We start from the raw sequence: 17444 nt of genomic DNA on the forward strand, positions 1-17444 counted from the left end.
TGAGATAAATGACAAACGGTATTTTGTTTTTATTTTATAAAACATGCAGTTTACAACAAATTTTTAAAAAACGGAACAAAACTTGGGACAGGAGAGTGGGATGGAAGACAGATGCTTCTCAGCCATCAGCAGGAATAAATGAAGCCAGCAGCCAAGCTTTGTCCAGGATCCAAAGGCCCTTTTGGCAATGGTATTGGCAACACTGGTTTGTTTGGGCCACCAACACTCTACTTGCTGGCCCCTCCAGGCATCCCTGAAGCAGTTGGTGACTTGTGCTAAGTCTTGAACTACTGTGGTATCCTCTGTCGCTGTCCAGGACTTCAATCCCTAGCCAGCTAGGAACTGACAATTATGGTTCCAGGAGCTTCTCTGCCTGGATATTAGTGAACCAGGATATTAAGAATACCAATTACTTTCCATCTGGGTCAATTCTAGACTCCGTTTCTGTGCCACTGTTTTGCAAAGGATGAAGAAGGAATGAATCTGGCTCCTAGAACCTTTGCAACAATTCTGCTGTGTTCCAGTTCTATTAATAGCACCATCTGAGACTCTAGACCCTGAGCACGTCCAGTACTGGAAGTGGACAAGGTATAGCCAACTAAGGAACCCATCTCCCAGTTCTGGGGCTATAGAACAGTAAAGGGAGAGGGCAGTGGTTCTTTGGGAAGGGTAGTCAGAGCGCCAGCACTGAGGAGAAGACAGCTGCATCTGTCAGAGACAAAACCAAAAGCATGATTCAAGCTAAGTAGAGAAAAAAGCATCTTCTCATTACTTCCTATGAAGGAAAAATGCAAGAGAAAAAAGGGCATGGACCTTCCCTGAACATTTTAGACTTGGGCAAGAGGAAGTTATAGTTAATGGAGAGTTTTGATAAAATGTATTTCACTGAATGTTAGGAGGATGAAGTGCTTTGTAAACTGTGAAGTGCTATTCTCCATATGTGCAATCAAAATCCACCCAGTTGGGGGCGCTGGGCTCATGCCTGTAATCCCAGCACTTTGTGAGCCCAAGGTGGATGGATCGCTTGAGCCCAGGAGTTTAAGACCAGCCTGTGCAACATGGCAAAACCCTGTTTCTACAAAAAGTACAAAAATTAGCTGGGTGTGGTGGTGTGTGCCTGTTGTCCCAGGTACTTGGGAGTCTGAGGTGGGAGAATCACTTGAGCCCAGGAAGTCGAGGCTGCAGTGAGCTGTAATCACGCTACTGCACTTCAGCCTGGGTAAGAGTGAGACCCTGTCACAAACAAAATACAAAATCCACCCAGTCCAGTTTCCCTTGTCCCATCCCAGGTCTTACTCTTGGGACTTGTTTGGCCCTCAGGCTCAGGCACCTTCCAGTCCATCTTTCGGCCCTTCTCATAAAGACCCTTGAGCACCTTGTGGAAAGACTCAGGCTCAGTGCCATTTTTGCTTAGCTCCAGATACTTTCGGTAGAGCTGAAGGGCTGTGCGTGCATCCTCAATACTGTCATGGGTTTCCCCTTGAATCTTCAGGTCTGGGGTAAGTAAAGGTGGAATAGTTTGGGACCCAGCAAAGGGAGGTAGGAACATGTCTCCCCACTCCTACCTGACTCCAGAAAACTAAAAAGCCTGACTGTCCTTAAGGGAAATTGTCAAACATCTTCTTCATTGCACAGAAGGGATATTGAAGTTAATTAAATCCATTAGTAACTGTCACCACTAACTGAGGGTCACCCCTACTCCCACTTTGTCCTCTTAACACTTTTCCTACTTTGTCTTTTCCCCCCATGCTTTTATTTTTTATGTTTAAATTTTATTTTAGATTTGGGGTACATGTGCATATTTGCTACATGGGTATATCATGTACTGGTGAGGACTGGGCTTCTGGTATCCCTAATATGCAAATAGTGAACTATGCAGCCAATACGTAATTTTCAACCCTCACCCATCCCCCACCAACCCCACTTTTAGAGTCCCCAGTGTCTATTATTTCCATCCTTATGTCCATATGTACTCATTGTTTAGTTCCAACTTATAAGTGAGAATATGTGGTATCTGATTTTCTGTTTCTGAGTTAGTTCACTTAGTATGATGGCCCACAGCTCCATCCATGTTGCTGCAAAGGACACGATTGCTTTTTTTTTAAATGGCTGCTTCTGCTATTAATGTACACCACAGGGGCCTACAAGGCAGAGCAACTCACCCAGAAAGTACCAAGCAAGGAATCGCAGGGAAATCATTCGTTTTCGGGGCATGTGGAACAGGTAGACAGTATCAAGGACTTGGTCCTTGGGCACCTGGCAAAGATAAAAGAGGGGGAGACTTAAGGTAGGGGACTATAATTTCCCATTCTCTGAAGGCACAGTGTATACCCTGAGGGGCCCACTCTCACAAGAAGACTCTTAAAAGAGCCCTGCCAAACCATCAGGTTGATGACCCGGAAGTCCTTCTGCAGGCCATGACCCACAAACTTGACTCCAATGTCAATGAGAAAACGAAGCTTTAAGTAGGTAGACTTGAGAGTTGTTAGGTGCTTGGAGGAAATTTTGGCATCGAGGTCACCAGGCTTTATACCCGAGTATTGAGTCAAGTAATCCACCACCTAGGAATAGAGAAAAGGACAAGTCTTTTTCAGGAAGTGAGGTGGAGTTTTCCCCTATCACTCTTCCCTGGGTTCTTGAGCACTGTACATAAGCACCAGGGTGTGCCTCACTTGCATCTCTGTATCTTAATACCTGCTCCTGGGTAGAGATGTAGTCATCAATGAAGGGGATACCCTCATTAGGTCCCTGGCCCCGGACACAGGTAATCCTGGCTACTGACATCTGACTTGGTTTAATGGTAGACTTGGTACCATCACTGCGTAACTCTGCTTCCTCCTACATGAGAAGAGTTAATAAGGAAATCAGAGAAATGCTTACAACTCCTAATATCCTCAGAGTTCTCTTCCAATGCCCCATCCCTTTGGTCTTGGTTACCTCATTAAGGGTGACAAACTCAGCATCCAGACCCACCAGGTCCCCAATCTGTGGCATCTCATTCAGCATCAGTGGAATAAAGGTAGTATGTGTTTTCCGCTGCTTCCGTGCCAGCGAGGCTTCAGCCAGCAAGACACTTGCCTCAATAGGGTTCTTGACTAGAAGGGAGAATGAAGAGGACACAGGGCTTGGATAGCGAAGTGACTAGGGGAGAGAAGCCCAATGTGGCTGATAGACTCTGGGTCTTCACTTGACCCCTCAATAATCAAAGCACGTGAGAAAAAAGATCATGTCTGATAAATGGGACAGGTAGACAGAGCAGGTCACATCACAAAATTATCAACAAACATGCTGAGAAAAAAACCAGAAAAGACCACAGAGAATAAAGAATAAGATTTTCACTTGAACCTTAGTTTAGAGAATCCAGAAAAAGGTTACAGAGAAACTATGGTTTAAAGATACCAAATAGGTACTTAATAAGGAGCTCACAGCTGGGCGTGGTGACTCATGCCTATAATCCCAGCACTTTGGGAGGCCAAGGCGGGCAGATCACCTGAGGTCAGGAGTGTAAGACCAGCCTGGCCAACATGGTGAAACCCTGTCTCTACTAAAAATACAAAAATTAGCCAGGTGTGGTGGTACGCGCCTGTAATCCCAGCTACTCAGGAGGCTGAGGCAGGAGAATCACTTGAACCCCGGAGGCAGAGGTTGCAGTGAGCTGAGATCGCGCCATTGCACTCCAGCCTGGGGGAACAAGAGCAAGACTTCATCTAAAAAAAAAAAAAAAAAAAAGGAGCTCACCTCCAAAAGAGATCTTCATTTGGGGTAAGAATAATTAGACATGAGACAGGCGCAGTGGCTTACGCCTGTAATCCCAGTACTTTGGGAGGCCAAGGCAGGCAGATCACCAGGTCAGGAGTTTGAGACCAGCCTGGCCAACATGGTGAAACCCGTCTCTACTAACTAGACAAAAAACAAAAAAATTAGCTAGGCGTAGTGGCACCTGCCTGTAATCCCAACTGCTTGGGAGGCTGAGGCAGGAGAATCACTTGAACCCGGGAGGCAGAGGTCGCAGTGAGCCAAGATCACGCATTGCACTCCAGCCTGGGCAACAAGAGCAAAACTCTGTCCCACAAAAAATAATAATTAGATATAACATCATAACCTAAGCCATTCGGACCAAATGTCCCCCCTCATCTCATTTCCACTCCACTCCACTCTCAAGATTTACAGCGTTTTTTTTTTTTTTTTTTTTTTTTTTTTTAAAAGACAGGGTCTCAGGCTGGGCACCGTGGCTCACGGCTGTAATCCCAGCATTTTGGGAGGCCAAGGCGGGCAGATCACGAGGTCAGGAGTTCAAAACCAACCTGGCCAACATGGTGAAACCCCGTCTCTACTAAAAATACAAAAAATTTGCCAGGCATGGTGGTAGGCACCTGTAGTCCCAGCTACTCAGGAGGCTGAGGCAGGAGAACTGCTTGAACCCGGGAGGTGGAGGTCACAGTGAGCCAAAATTGTGCCATTGCACTACAGCCTGGGCAACAAGAGTGATACTCTGTCCAAAAAAAAAAAAAAAAAAAAAAAAAAAAAAAAAAGGCGGTCTCATCCTGTTGCCTAGGCTGGAGTACACTCTGGTACAATCATGGCTTACTCACTGTAGCTTTGGCCTCCTGGGCTCAGGTGATCTTCCCACCTCAGCCTCTCCAGCTTTAGCTGGGACCACAAGTATATGCTACCACACTCAGCTAAATTTTTTTTTTTTTTTTTTGAGACAGGGTTTCACTCTTGTCACCCAGGCTAGAGTGCAATGACGCAATCTCGACTCACTGAAACCTCCGACTCCCAGGCTGAAGTGATTCTCCTGCCTCAGCCTCCCAAGTAGCTGAGACGACAGGAGCACATCACCACACCCGGCTACTTTTTGTAATTTTTGTAGAGACAGGGTTTCACCATGTTGCCCAGACTGGTCTCGAACTCTTGAGCTCAAGTGATCTGCCCGCCTCAGCCTCCCAAAATGCTGGGATTACAGGCCATAAGCCACTGTGCCTGGCCTACACAGGCTAATTAAAAAAAAAAAAGAAAACTTTTTTTAGGCTGGGTGTGGTTGCTTACGCCTGTAATTCCAGCACTTTGGGAGGCCGAGGCAGGCAGATCATGAGGTTAGGAGTTCGAGACCAGCCTGACCAACGTGGTGAAACCCTGTCTCTACTAAAAATACAAAAAAATTAGCCAGGCGTGGTGGCGGGCATCTGTAATTCCAGCTACTCAGGAGGCTGAGGCAGGAGAATCGCTTGAACCCAGGAGGCAGAGGTTTCAGTGAGCCGAGACTATGCCATTGCACTCCAGCCTGGGTGACACAGTGAGACTCCATCTCAAAAAAAAAAAAAAAAAAAAATTTAAGAGATGGGGTCTTGCTATGTTGCTCAGGCTGGATTTCGTGCTTCTAAATTTAAGGTCTGATAAACAGGAATCTCTTTTTTTTTTTTTTTTTTTTTTTTTTTTTTTTTGAGACGGAGTCTCGCTCTGCCGCCCAGGCTGGAGTGCAGTGACTGGATCTCAGCTCACTGCAAGCTCCGCCTCCCGGGTTCACGCCATTCTCCTGCCTCAGCCTCCCGAGTAGCTGGGACTACAGGCGCCCGCCACCTCGCCCGGCTAGTTTTTCGTATTTTTCAGTAGAGACGGGGTTTCACCGTGTTAGCCAGGATGGTCTCGATCTCCTGACCTCGCGATCCGCCCGTCTCGGCCTCCCAAAGTGCTGGGATTACAGGCTTGAGCCACCGCGCCCGGCCAACAGGAATCTCTTTAGTATCTCCAGAAATATTAACACTGGTTACCAATCCTAAGTACTTGCAAGTAATGTCCCAGATCTCATCCTGAAGCCCAATCTAAACTGCCCACACACTTGGGTCTACTGTGTAGCACTTACTGTTCAAGTTGTATCTGGAATTGAGATTCCGTTTGACATAATAAAGGATTGCAGGTACTTTCCAATTCATGTCAAACTGCACAGCTTCATGCTATAGAAGAGAAAAAGCACTTATGGCTAATGTATATCACCCTTTTCCTTTTCCCCACTTCAGACAAGAGGCCAGGACTCAGGTGCTAGTTTGTTTGTTTTTTTTTTCAGGTGCTATTTTTAAGTGCTAATGGTTTTTATTTCTGAGGATTCCTTCCTCCCTCCCTGTTGAATCTGCCTGGCATTCTATAGGGCCCTAAAGATAAGGATGCTAGGAAAAGGGGAAATGAAAGAAGAAACAGAACATGTTGCAACTAACCTTATCAATAGGTTCAATAAGAAAGTCATTGAACAGATACCACTGCTGGTGAGTAACACCCTATGGAAATACAAAGAAAGCCTGTGGCGATACAAAGTGATGGCTAGACTACTGTCTCAGACTTAAGGACAGATCTGGGACTCACTGTGGCCATCCCAGGAGTGTTCCTGCCCTCTATAACCTCACTCACCTCCTTGCGCTGGTGGTAGGTCTCTCCAACTTTGATGTGAGCCACCAGGCTGCCCCCTGTGCGTGAGTCCAGGATGTGTACCACAGTAGCCATCAGGTCATACACATAGACACCATGCTCCTCCTCTGCCCTGGCTGGGCCCCACTGTGAGGGGGGTACCCAGGCTGCTAAGCTAAGTTTAAGGATGGGGAAGGGAGGGGAATGGGGACAGAGGACAGGGAGTTGGGGGTATAGGGGATGGGGTACCAGGGTGGGTTATCTCCATCCTAGCCCATCTAGGACCCCAACACTGAACTGAGTGACTACGGAAAATCCCCTAACAGGTAAATACTAGGCCTTATTCTCTTCCTTTTCCTTCTGCTAAGTTTTACCTTCCCCTGCCCTCCTTTACCTTCTGCCCCACCTTCTCTCCCTTATTCCCTTTCCTCTTCCCGGTTTTTCAACAACCTGCATCTCATCCCCATCAGTCCAATTGCAAACATCCAGCCCTTTGTTCTTGGTCATCTTCATGCGAATGGAGAAAGGAAGCCAGACATTCTTCAGCTCCTCAATGGAGGGACATACCAGCACACCCTCTGGACTCCCTAGTTCCTTCCTATCAGGTCAGAAGAATTGGAAATTTGTTCTGAAAGAGATCTTGACAAGAGGAGCCACTGGACAATTCAATCATTTGACAACTCCCAAGACAGCACCTACCAATCAGCCAAAGCAAACTCCTTGTTCTTGGAGATTTCCCCACCATGTTTCTTTACTGCCATCTTGAAGGCAACCTGAACACAAAAGAAAAACATCCAGTTCTTCAGGAACATAATCATGTATGGAGGTCAGAACGGGGATAAAATGAAAAATTATTCCTGAAGCCCTGTTTCTAGTCTGAGTCCTTACCTCAGCCTGCATTCTCCAGAAATCAGCCTCTTTTGAGCTGTTCACCTCACAATTGATGACAAGAATATCTGGCAGATGGCGGATGTTGCGGGTCTGAATCTGAGAGGAAAAAACAAACAAGGAATGGCAGGGAACGTACAGGAAAAGGAGTCTGGACAGGGACCTGGGTCTGTGTCCTCAAACTGGGATTCCTCACTCCACCAGAGATCCCTGGATGGCAGTGCTGACAGAGCCAGCCCCACATGGGATGGTGCTGAATCTCCATGGCAGGACCAGGACTCTAGTCCAGTCCAGTCCAACAGTCCACTCACCGTGGGCTGGTACTTTTCACAGTTGTCACACCAGGCCTGTGTATTCTGGTCCAGGCAGATGCTTCGCTTCAGCACCTGAGCAAAGTCATAGTTCTTCCCAGTTTTATCTGAGGGAAAATTAGATGCTTTACTCCTGGTTCTCCCCTCTACCCACAGTTAGTCCCCAACACCCTCTCCCTGATATTACAGGACATTTTGGGGAGCCTTCCCAACAGAGCTGAAGGGTACACCACTGTGGCTACCATCAGGGTAGGAGAGTGTGAAAAGCAGGGTGGATGAGGCTCGCACGGTCTCGCTGCCACAGCGGCAGAGGCTGCAGTTCTCCATCTCACAGCTGAAGAGCTGCCCAATAACAGAGTCCCCCGATGAGCAAAAGCTGCTAAGAGTAGAGAGGATGATATATGCACATTGAGGAAGTTAGAAGACCCTTTAAATCACAGAGGGGCCTGTCATGATGGCTTTAACTATTTCTATCCTGAATTCATACCTGCCTCCAGCACCTCGATAAGCCTGTGGTACTTCCAGCTCCTGCATATCTTGATGCAGTTGAGTGAGAATGAAGCGATTCCACCTCTGAATGAGCCTGGCCAGATTGCCCTTGCCTGAAGCCTCATCTGAGTCAGCCAGGATCAGACCAAGGGCTGAGGCCTCAGGAATAGTACGGAATGCCCGAAGAAAATTACTGCCCTGGAAATGTGTTGGTGGAAAGGGGTTATTTTCTCTTTTGTATCCACCTTCCTTCCCCTTCCATTTTAAGTGTCTCAGGTCTCCAGGTACTGACCTGGCAAGGGTCACCACGAGAGAGGTCCAACATGTGAAAGAGGAAGCCCAGCTCACATGCCAGACAGAACTCCTTCTGGCAAAGGTGGTTTTGAATTAGACAGCGTACAGGCTCCAGGAAATAGAGCACCTGGAGGGAAAAGCAGAAGAACTGATGTAGGAAACTGGCCTAGGGGTGAGGAGAAATATGAAGGTTAAGTGAGCTGGTGGAAAATACACAGCAGGAGTCCGCCGAAGCAGTGAGTCCACCAAACCAGTGGAGCTCAGAGGAGACTTGAAAGTTGTAGAGGCAAGAAAGAATTGTAGAGGAGACCATGGTAAAGTGAGCATGGTTGAGGAGACCTGGAAAGAGCAGGGTCGAGTGGCCATAGGGAAGAAGGAAAGCAGTAGGCACGTTCAAGTTGTAGGAATACCCAACCCTTACCTGGATCATGCAGTTACAGTAGGCGTTGGGGATGTGGGGCTCTAATCCAGCAAACAAGGTCTTATTGTAGTGTTTGAAGTCAAAGTCCTCCAGCCCTAGCTTGGAATATTTGATGGTCACCTAAGGCAGAAATAGTCTGAGCAAGACAAGGATATCCTCCGAGTCCCCAAATCTTTCCAGTAGCCATAGCCTTTCCTAGAACCTTCCTCCTGGGTCCAGGGTGATAGCTGAAGGCCTCCTGACTGAGTCCTTCAATCCTTTCTCATATGATTTCCTTCCTAGGGTACCTTTCCTCACATCCCACAGGCCCTGATGTCCCCCAGCACCTTGCGGTATTTCTTAGAAACCATGTGGAGATGTGGCTCCTCTTCTCGTCCTACTGGTGACTCAGTGACCTGGCTGAAGCTGTCAAATTCACTGTCTGACTCCTTGAGTCTGTAAGGTATCTAGGGATTTTAAGAAGAGGTAACCTTGTTGGATGTCTTGTCATCTTTGGCTTCACCCTCATTTATCCCAACATTGAAACAGCCACCAAGTCCTCAACCTTCTACATTCATAGCATTCTCAGCATCTACTGCTTCCTTTCTATTTCCACTGCCAACACTCTGCTTCAGCACAGCTGGACAATTGTGATGGCATCCACACTGGTCTCCCTATATTCACTCTGTCCAGCACACCACTACCAAATTAACCCTTGTAGAATGCTGCTTTCTGTGTATTACTTCCTCTATTATAAACTGGTGTTCAAAGCTTCACAATCTGGCCACTTCTAACTTTAATCTCTCACTACATCCCAATACCAACATCTACTCTGGCCAGACTGGTATACTCATATAGTCCCCCGCAGATATGTATTTTGCGTGTATGCCTCTTGAGACCTTTGCTAACACTCTTCTCTCATCTTGGATATTCTCCTCTGTTTCTATCTACTTAACTTATATCCCACCTTTCCAGCTTAATACCCAGCTCTTTCATTACACCTTCCTTGGTCACTTTAGCCCGGAGTAACATTTTCTCTCTAAACAGCTCTGGCACTAAATGCTTATGACATTCCTTCAGCATTTAACAACAGAACATAATGTCTGATATGGCTATGTCTTCTCTTCACCAACCAAATACTAAATTTCCTAACAGCAAGGACCCTAGCTTCTCTATCTTTGAATCCTTCTAACACCTAGCATAGTTCCATCAATTCGGTAGGTTACCAACAGGATCTAAAAACAAAAGAAAGACTAGTAAAGGAAAAAGACAGGAGAAACTTCAGTGGGCTGGGGTGGGGGCTGATCCTCCACTCTGAACACACCTGATTGCGCAGCTTGGTGCGAGGATTGGGCGCATAGCCAATGAAGCCCACCTTCTTCATGGTGCGCAGAATCTCTGCATCCACAGGTGGTGCTCGCCTACAATCCAGTATAGTTCTAGGACTTAAATTGTTGTGGTGTACACAGATCCACTCCCCAATCCCCAAGGGTCCAGAGAAAAAGAAAATACTGAAGGTAGACAAAAATCAGGAAAGTAGTAGAATAATAACAAGGCTAGCAGAGAATTCTGATATCTTTGCCCTTTCCCCATCCCTCCCACCTTTTGGCCCAGAGGTAGGGTACAACCTGGGAGCTGGAGCAGAGTTGGCAGCAGGCCAATCAGAGAGAAGTGTGTCAGTGGTGAGTGGGACAGGGATGAGGGAAAGAGGCAGCAGGTCCTGGCTCCAGTCCAGAGGAGGCAGTGAGTCCACGAGACACGGCAAAGCAAACTCAGTCTCACGGGAGTAGGGGTTGAAGGAAGGCTCCGGGGAATCAGTCCAGAGGTGCACACAGCCCTCAGAATCCCCAAACGCCAGGGCCTGCTTGCTGGCTGACACGTCAAATGTCATTAGCAGAGGCCCCACAGGATTCACATGAAAGATATCTGCTGGGTTGGCTAGGCCTGTGGGTTCACAGAACTGGCACTGCCCTACAAAGAAGGAAGAAACCCACTGAGCTCTAGAAAGTGAAAGAGAGCCATACTCTTATGCCCTTCCTATCCTCTTCCCGATTTCAGGACAAGATGGGCCCCAAATCCATGCCTAGAGACAGAATGTCACCTGATGCCTTCCATAAACCACAGATGGTTTGCTACTCAGCAAAGAGTAATTCTACAGTTACTCTGCCTACTTTATCTTTACCTTTTTCCATGTTCCTCACATTCAAGAAAATAAAAGCTCTAATCTCTGGCCAAACCCAAGTAAAACCCTGAGACCCTGATGAAAGGTTACTTATTTCCCCAACAAAGAGGTTTCTGGATGAGTACTCATTCAGGTGCTAGCTCTCCTTTGCTCATTGATCCCTCCTACCCAATCCCATATGCCCTTCATACCTGACTGAGAGATGATAGCAAGACGAGAAGTATATGTAGGAATGAAGCGCAAGAAGGCAGGATCCACATGTACTTGAAGTGGTGTGATGGCACGCATCATGCGCAAATCATACACCTTGAGGAAACGGTCGCAGGCCAGGCCAGTGAGGCGGCTGGAGAAGCCGCAGGCAGCTAGCAGGTTGCCATGCACATCAAAATCTGAAAGACTTCCTGAGAAGGCATCAAACTCATGTTCCACCTTAAAAGTACGGAGATCTCTCAGGGAAACCTAAAAAAAAAAAAAAATAAATTCAGTTATCTGCAAATTCTGTTATCAGGAAAAATAACTGCCACCTACCTAACCCAGTGGGGTCCCTACCAAAGGAACTAGGGCTTTAGGATAGGGAAACTTAAAGCACAGAAAAGGCAAACAGAGAAGCCCAGAGCTGGAAGGCGCTTCGAGGAGACTTCATTATCATAGAAAACATCAAACTGCAAAATAATCTCATGGTAGAACATCACTGAGTAGGAAGTGAATTCACTCATCCCTCATCTCCAATCCAACTACACCCAAGAGTTAAGGGAAAGCAGATCCCAATCAGGTATCTAGTGAAACAGGGTCCTGCAGTGGGAAGAGAAATGGAACTTGGCCACCTTGCCAGACGTGTGGCCGCAGAAGAAGAAGCGATTTGTCTGTCTCATGATGGTGACTCCCGGCGTCTCTACTGCATACTGGAGAGGGAAGCAGGAAAAACCAGCGAGAAGAATGATTTTTCCCACAGACCAAGGGAACAGAAAGGTCACACCCACATCTCAGGCACATTACCAGCCCAAGCATACCCTGTCCCCTCAACAACCTCAGACCCTGCATAGGTCTTTCTTGCTCCAGGCTTGTACCTTCTGAGTCTCCTGGACAGTGTTAAGATCAATCTCTAGTATGTGATTCTGCAGCCCACCAATGAGTAGAGTGCTGCTGTCAGTCAGTAGGAGACTGTGCATATCCTCATTCTCATCTAGCCTATTGGGGAGAGGAAAGGCTAAGGGGCCCAGGCCTTACAAGCTGCCAATCCCTTAGCCTTCCCACCCTATGAGGCATCCTCGTTCCCAGTCCAGAGCTGAGAAGCCACTTACAGGTAATCAAATATAATGAGGCCCCCACGGGCCATGTACTTGAGATTGTTCTTGGTGAGAAAAAGGATACCATTCTCCAGGCTCTGGATCTGCCGAATATCATCACTGCCATTGACTTGAAAGGATGAGTAGCGCTCCAAGGCTGGGCCAAAAAATGAAGTGGCATGGCCCTATAGAGGACAAAGACAACAGAGACACTTAGAGTGGAGGGGCAAGGGCCATCCTATGGCCAGGTCAGGGACTGAGCATGGCTCAGCCTTGATCCTTTCTTGCTTGGCCTTTGTGACCAGGAGCAACAGAGGCAAAAGGCTAGGAACCAGTCAATCTTAGTGATAAAGACACTGAGAATACTGTCTTATGTTTGTTTAATGTGTTACACAGTATTTTTGTAAACTCTACCTCATTTTATCCTCACAATGACCCTGCAGAATAGGTAATGGCTCACTTGGTTAGAACAGTCTATAGAAAGTCAGGGACATAGTCCAATTCCCTACTGGCCAGCTGACTTTCTTATGTTTCACATCTGGGAGGATGTGCATAAGGTTATATACAAATACTATATCACTTTTTTTTTTTTTTTTTTTTTTTTTGAGACGGAGTCTCGCTCTGTCACCCAGGCTGGAGTGCAGTGGCCGGATCTCAGCTCACTGCAAGCTCCGCCTCCCGAGTTGACTCCATTCTCCTGCCTCAGCCTCCCGAGTAGCTGGGACTACAGGCGCCCGCCTCCTCACCCGGCTAGTTTTTTGTATTTTTTAGTAGAGACGGGGTTTCACCGTGTAGGCCAGGATGGTCTCGATCTCCTGACCTCGTGATCCGCCCGTCTCGGCCTCCCAAAGTGCTGGGATTACAGGCTTGAGCCACCGCACCCGGCCTATATCACTTTCTATAAGGGATTTAGGCATCCTTGAATTTTGGTATCTGGTATCTTTGGATCCTGGAACCAATCCCACATGGATACCAAGAAGATGACGGTAACTACTAAACCTCCTTAAATATCCCATCATAACCTCAAACTCATGACATCCTAAATTAAATTCACCATTTTTATTTCATTTCAATTTTTCTTACTGTATTCTCTATGGTACCAAGATCTACCTAGTTGACCAAGCCATATATCTGACAATCAAGTCCTATTTATTTTTTCCTAACCACTAGATAACCAAGGATTTTTAGAATATTTTATTTATGTATTAATTTTTGAGATGGAGTTTCACTCTTGTTGCCCAGGCTGGAGTGTAATGGCACGATCTCAGCTCACTGCAACCTCTGCCTCCCGGGTTTGAGCAATTCTCCTGCCTCAGTCTCCCAAGTAGCTAGGATTACAGACATGCGCCACCACGTCTAGCTAACTTTTTGTATTTTTAGTAGAAAGGGGGTTTCACCATGTTGGCCAGGCTGGCTTCAAAATCCTGACCTCAGGTGATCCACCTGCCTCGGCCTCCCAAAATGCTGGGATTACAGGTCTGAGTCACCGCGCCTGGCCTATTTTGCTTCCTAAATATTTCCTAAATCTGAGGCTGGGCGCCGTGGCTCATGCTGTAATCCCAGCACTTTGGGATGCCGAGGCAGGTGGATCACTTGAGGCCAGGAGCTTGAAACCAGCCTGGCCAACATGGTGAAACCCCATCTCTACTAAAAATACAAAAATTAGCTGGGCATGGTGGTGCACACCTGTAGTCCCAGCTACTCGGGAGGCTGAGGCAGGAGGATTACTTGAACCTGGGGGGCAGAGGTTGCAGTGAGCTGAGATGGCACCACTACACTCCAACCTGGGCAACTGAGTGAGAGTCTGTCTTAAAAAAAAAAAAAAAAAAAAAGCCCTTCAGTGGCCTGAAGGTTCAAGTTCAAGGTCCAAGCTATTTTAACATGGCATATGAAGTTCTCTAGAATGTTCCTTCCCAAGGAACATGGGTCCTTCCCTCCGTTCTAGAGGGCCTAGAATAGTAAAGGAGAGGCACAAGGATGAGTTAGAGGCATGGGGCTCTGCCTCCTTGTTCCCCTTTTTGGTGCTGCATTCAAGTCTCTATTCAAATGTTACTTTATCAGAGAGAACTCCTGACCAACTATCTAAAGTAGCAACATTGTTTCTAAAAGAGCCATTAGGAAAAAAGATTAAAATTAAAACACTACAAAACCAAACAAAATAGCAACCTTTCCCACCCTTCATTACCTCAACCCCCTTACTCAACTGTACTTCTCTTTTAATAGAGATGGGGTCTTGCTATGTTGCCCAGGCTGGTCTTGAACTCTTGGGCTCAACCAACCCTCCCACCTTGGCTTATCAAAGTGCCGGGATTACAGGTGCCACTGTGCCTGGCCTCACTGTATTTTTCTTTTTTTTTTTTTTTTTTGAGATGGAGTCTTGCTCTGTCACCCAGGCAGGAGTGCAGTGGTGCGATCTCAGCTCACTGCAACCTCTGCCTCCCAGGTTCAAGCAATTCTGCCTTAGCCTCCCAAGTAGCTGGGATTACAGGTGCCTGTCCCCACACCCAGCTAATTTTTGTATTTTCAGTAGAGATGGGGTTTCACCACGTTTGGCCAGGATGGTCTTGAACTCGTGACCTCAGGTGATGCGCCTGCTTTGGCCTCCCCAAGTGCTGGGATTACAGGTGTGAGCCACCATGCCCAGCCAGTATTTTTCTTAAGAGTACTAATCAACACCTGAATGTATTGTAATGTTTTCCTGTTTACTTACTTATTCCAAACCTAGACCTTAGAGCAAGGTCTGACACCTAGTATATGGCTCAAAAAAACACTGGTTGAATGAATAAATGTCTACCTCCTCCAGTCCGGTGAATCCTAATTGCTTGTAGTTCCGGAATTTTGTACTCACCAAGCTTTGTATATCTTTGGACTCTTTGCTTATCCTATGCTAAGACAGCCTTTTCCCATCTTTTTCATCTCATTTCTACTCATTTTTCAAGACTCAATTCAGGGGTTACATCCTTCTGGATGCCCTGACTATCCTCCATCCTGTCCAGCATCCAGTACAGATTTTCACACTGGCGCTTAGTACCATGAAATTATCTGTTTTTGTATATGTTTTTTAGCTCACTGTCCTGTAAACTCCTTGAGGGCAAGGATTATGTTTTATTTAGCTTTATTCACAGCGCCTAGCATAGCAGTAGACACTGCCTACTAAACTGAATGAATCACACACACAAAATTCATCCCTTCTAATGGAAAAACAATTCATGACCTAAGAAGTCAATTAGTAAACAAAGGACAGCATAATGTTTCTTTTTTTTCTTTTTTTTTGAGACAGAGTCTCGCTGTGTCACCCAGGCTGGAGTGCAGTGGTGTGATCTTGGCTCACTGCAACCTCTGCCTCCCGGGTTCAAGCGATTTTCCTGCCTCAGCCTCCCGAGTAGCTGGGACTACAGGCACCCGCCACCACGCCCAGTTAATTTTTTGTATTTTTACTAGAGACAGGGTTTCACCATGTCAGCCAGGATGGTCTCGATCTCCTGACCTCGTGATCCGCCTGCCTCGGCCTCCCAAAACGCTGGGATTACAGATGTGAGCCACCGCGCCCGGCCGAACAGCATAGTATTTCTTACAAAGCCTTTGGGCACCATAGCATATTGGCAATACGGATACAGATTTTAAAAAATTAAGATTGATAACTACTCTGAGATTAAAATCAGCCAGAGAAGACAAAATGATTCAATATAAGATATGCAGAATCATACGTTAAATATTCTATAATAATAAAAATAGAAAACAGAGGTGGGGCAATAGCAATAGAGATTAGATTTGGATGGCTACAGACTAAGTGATGGGTACAACTATCAATATAAATCAAAACACTGGATGAGCAACTGTGACAAAAGCAGGATGCTGGCCAGGTGCCGTGGCTCACACCTGTAACCCCAACACTTTGCCAGCCCTAAGCAGGAGGATCATTTGAGTTCAGGAGTTTGAGACAAGCCTCGGCAACAGAGTATGACTAAACAATTTTTTAAAAATTAGCTGGTTTTGGTTGCGCACACCTGTAGTCCCAGCTACTTGAGAGGCTTAAGTGGGAGGATTGTGTGAGCCCAGGAGGTTGACGCTTCAGTGAGCCATGATCACATTGTGCCATTGCACTCCAGCCTAGGGCGAAAGAGCAAGACCCTGTCTCAAAAAAAAAAAAAAAAAAAAAAAAGTGGGATGCCTTCTGATAAAGAATATGTCATTTATTCCTAGATCCTAGATTCTCCATTTATCCCTCCAACCAGACCCAGCTGTCTCATCACTACAACTCCTCAGTACTGGCTATTTGCAAAGCGGCTGTCCTTGGGTTAAGACCAGATAAAGACCTTCAACATCTTTCAACCCTCACAAAGGGGTACAGTTCTTACCCCGTGGCTCCCCACCCACAGCATCTCCTCGTGCAAGTCAAAGTGGGAGACGGAGACAGGTACACCCACTTCAGCCACCACGCTGTGCAATTCAGAGTAGACACCTTCCATTATGTGCACTGATTCCTGGACGGGAAGAGCCTCCAAGGCCACTCCCTCTGGGTCCAGCTCCACATTCTGTAGCAGACTTGGGTTCAGGTGGGCATCCAGGACAGGGTCCAGGGCAGAATGCATGGCTGGGGCATACTCTGCCAGTCCAGGGTCCAGACCCTCAAAGTTCATGATGACGATGGCAGCTTACACCTATGTCACACCCTCCCTTACCACAGTCCCTTTAGACGCCTGACCCAACCTTCAGCAAGACAGCACCGGTGGGCCTAGAATGGACATCCTGGCCTGTAAGGGGAAAGAGGTAGCTGAGTCAAGGGTAGGTCCAGGTACTGGTACGTAGGGTCTTCTAAGTTATGGGGCAGGAGGGAGATGAGGCAGGCATGAGGGATGAGACTGCCAGCCAAAGGAGGAAGCAGGCAGGGGAGGGATAGGCAGTGGGGGTGGAGGTGGTAGAACTGTTGTCCCTCTCTCTCCTCCGCTAGGCCCTCTGTACTCTCCACCACCCCAATATCTAACCTAATCCTTGACTTCCCTTTCTTCTCATTTCAGACTGCTCACTTGCCTGGTTCAGCCCTGAATCATCAGGTGAAGGGAGCGAGAACTGCAGGGGTTGGCGTTAGGTAGAGGGATCTAAGGTGCTTTCTCCCAGAATTGGGGGTGAGGACGGATGGGTTGGACGGTGGGGAGAACGAGAAGTCAGTTTCCCAGAATCCTCTCCAATAGCTA

At 47.0% G+C, this 17444-nt stretch overlaps 1 protein-coding gene across 10 annotated transcripts in view; it reads right to left on the reverse strand.

Moving 5' to 3' along the window:
• Positions 1 to 17444, reverse strand: part of PAN2 (poly(A) specific ribonuclease subunit PAN2) — a 17754-nt gene continuing 310 nt past the window's right edge. For 2 of the 10 annotated variants that reach the window (XM_050749114.1, XM_050749115.1), the window contains exons 2-26: positions 16608 to 17003; positions 12265 to 12434; positions 12031 to 12151; positions 11788 to 11865; positions 11155 to 11422; positions 10410 to 10752; positions 10106 to 10202; positions 9129 to 9248; positions 8803 to 8922; positions 8380 to 8508; positions 8086 to 8285; positions 7841 to 7977; positions 7599 to 7705; positions 7288 to 7386; positions 7099 to 7172; positions 6850 to 6997; positions 6403 to 6546; positions 6213 to 6272; positions 5864 to 5954; positions 2938 to 3095; positions 2695 to 2838; positions 2352 to 2561; positions 2163 to 2256; positions 1297 to 1494; positions 1 to 708 (exon numbers count right to left, since the gene is read on the reverse strand). In XM_050749114.1, the coding sequence (XP_050605071.1) occupies positions 674 to 708; positions 1297 to 1494; positions 2163 to 2256; positions 2352 to 2561; positions 2695 to 2838; positions 2938 to 3095; positions 5864 to 5954; positions 6213 to 6272; positions 6403 to 6546; positions 6850 to 6997; positions 7099 to 7172; positions 7288 to 7386; positions 7599 to 7705; positions 7841 to 7977; positions 8086 to 8285; positions 8380 to 8508; positions 8803 to 8922; positions 9129 to 9248; positions 10106 to 10202; positions 10410 to 10752; positions 11155 to 11422; positions 11788 to 11865; positions 12031 to 12151; positions 12265 to 12434; positions 16608 to 16889 (3627 nt within the window). In that variant the 5' untranslated portion in view covers positions 16890 to 17003 and the 3' untranslated portion in view covers positions 1 to 673. Of the gene's footprint in view, positions 709 to 1296; positions 1495 to 2162; positions 2257 to 2351; positions 2562 to 2694; positions 2839 to 2937; positions 3096 to 5863; positions 5955 to 6212; positions 6273 to 6402; positions 6547 to 6849; positions 6998 to 7098; positions 7173 to 7287; positions 7387 to 7598; positions 7706 to 7840; positions 7978 to 8085; positions 8286 to 8379; positions 8509 to 8802; positions 8923 to 9128; positions 9249 to 10105; positions 10203 to 10409; positions 10753 to 11154; positions 11423 to 11787; positions 11866 to 12030; positions 12152 to 12264; positions 12435 to 16607; positions 17004 to 17280; position 17444 lie in introns of those variants that run through there. The other 8 variants (XM_050749116.1, XM_050749122.1, XM_050749119.1 and 5 more) reach the window with 8 other exon arrangements.

The sequence above is a fragment of the Macaca thibetana genome, chromosome 11, assembly GCF_024542745.1.
Source record: "Macaca thibetana thibetana isolate TM-01 chromosome 11, ASM2454274v1, whole genome shotgun sequence".
NCBI classification, from domain to species: Eukaryota; Metazoa; Chordata; class Mammalia; order Primates; family Cercopithecidae; genus Macaca; species Macaca thibetana.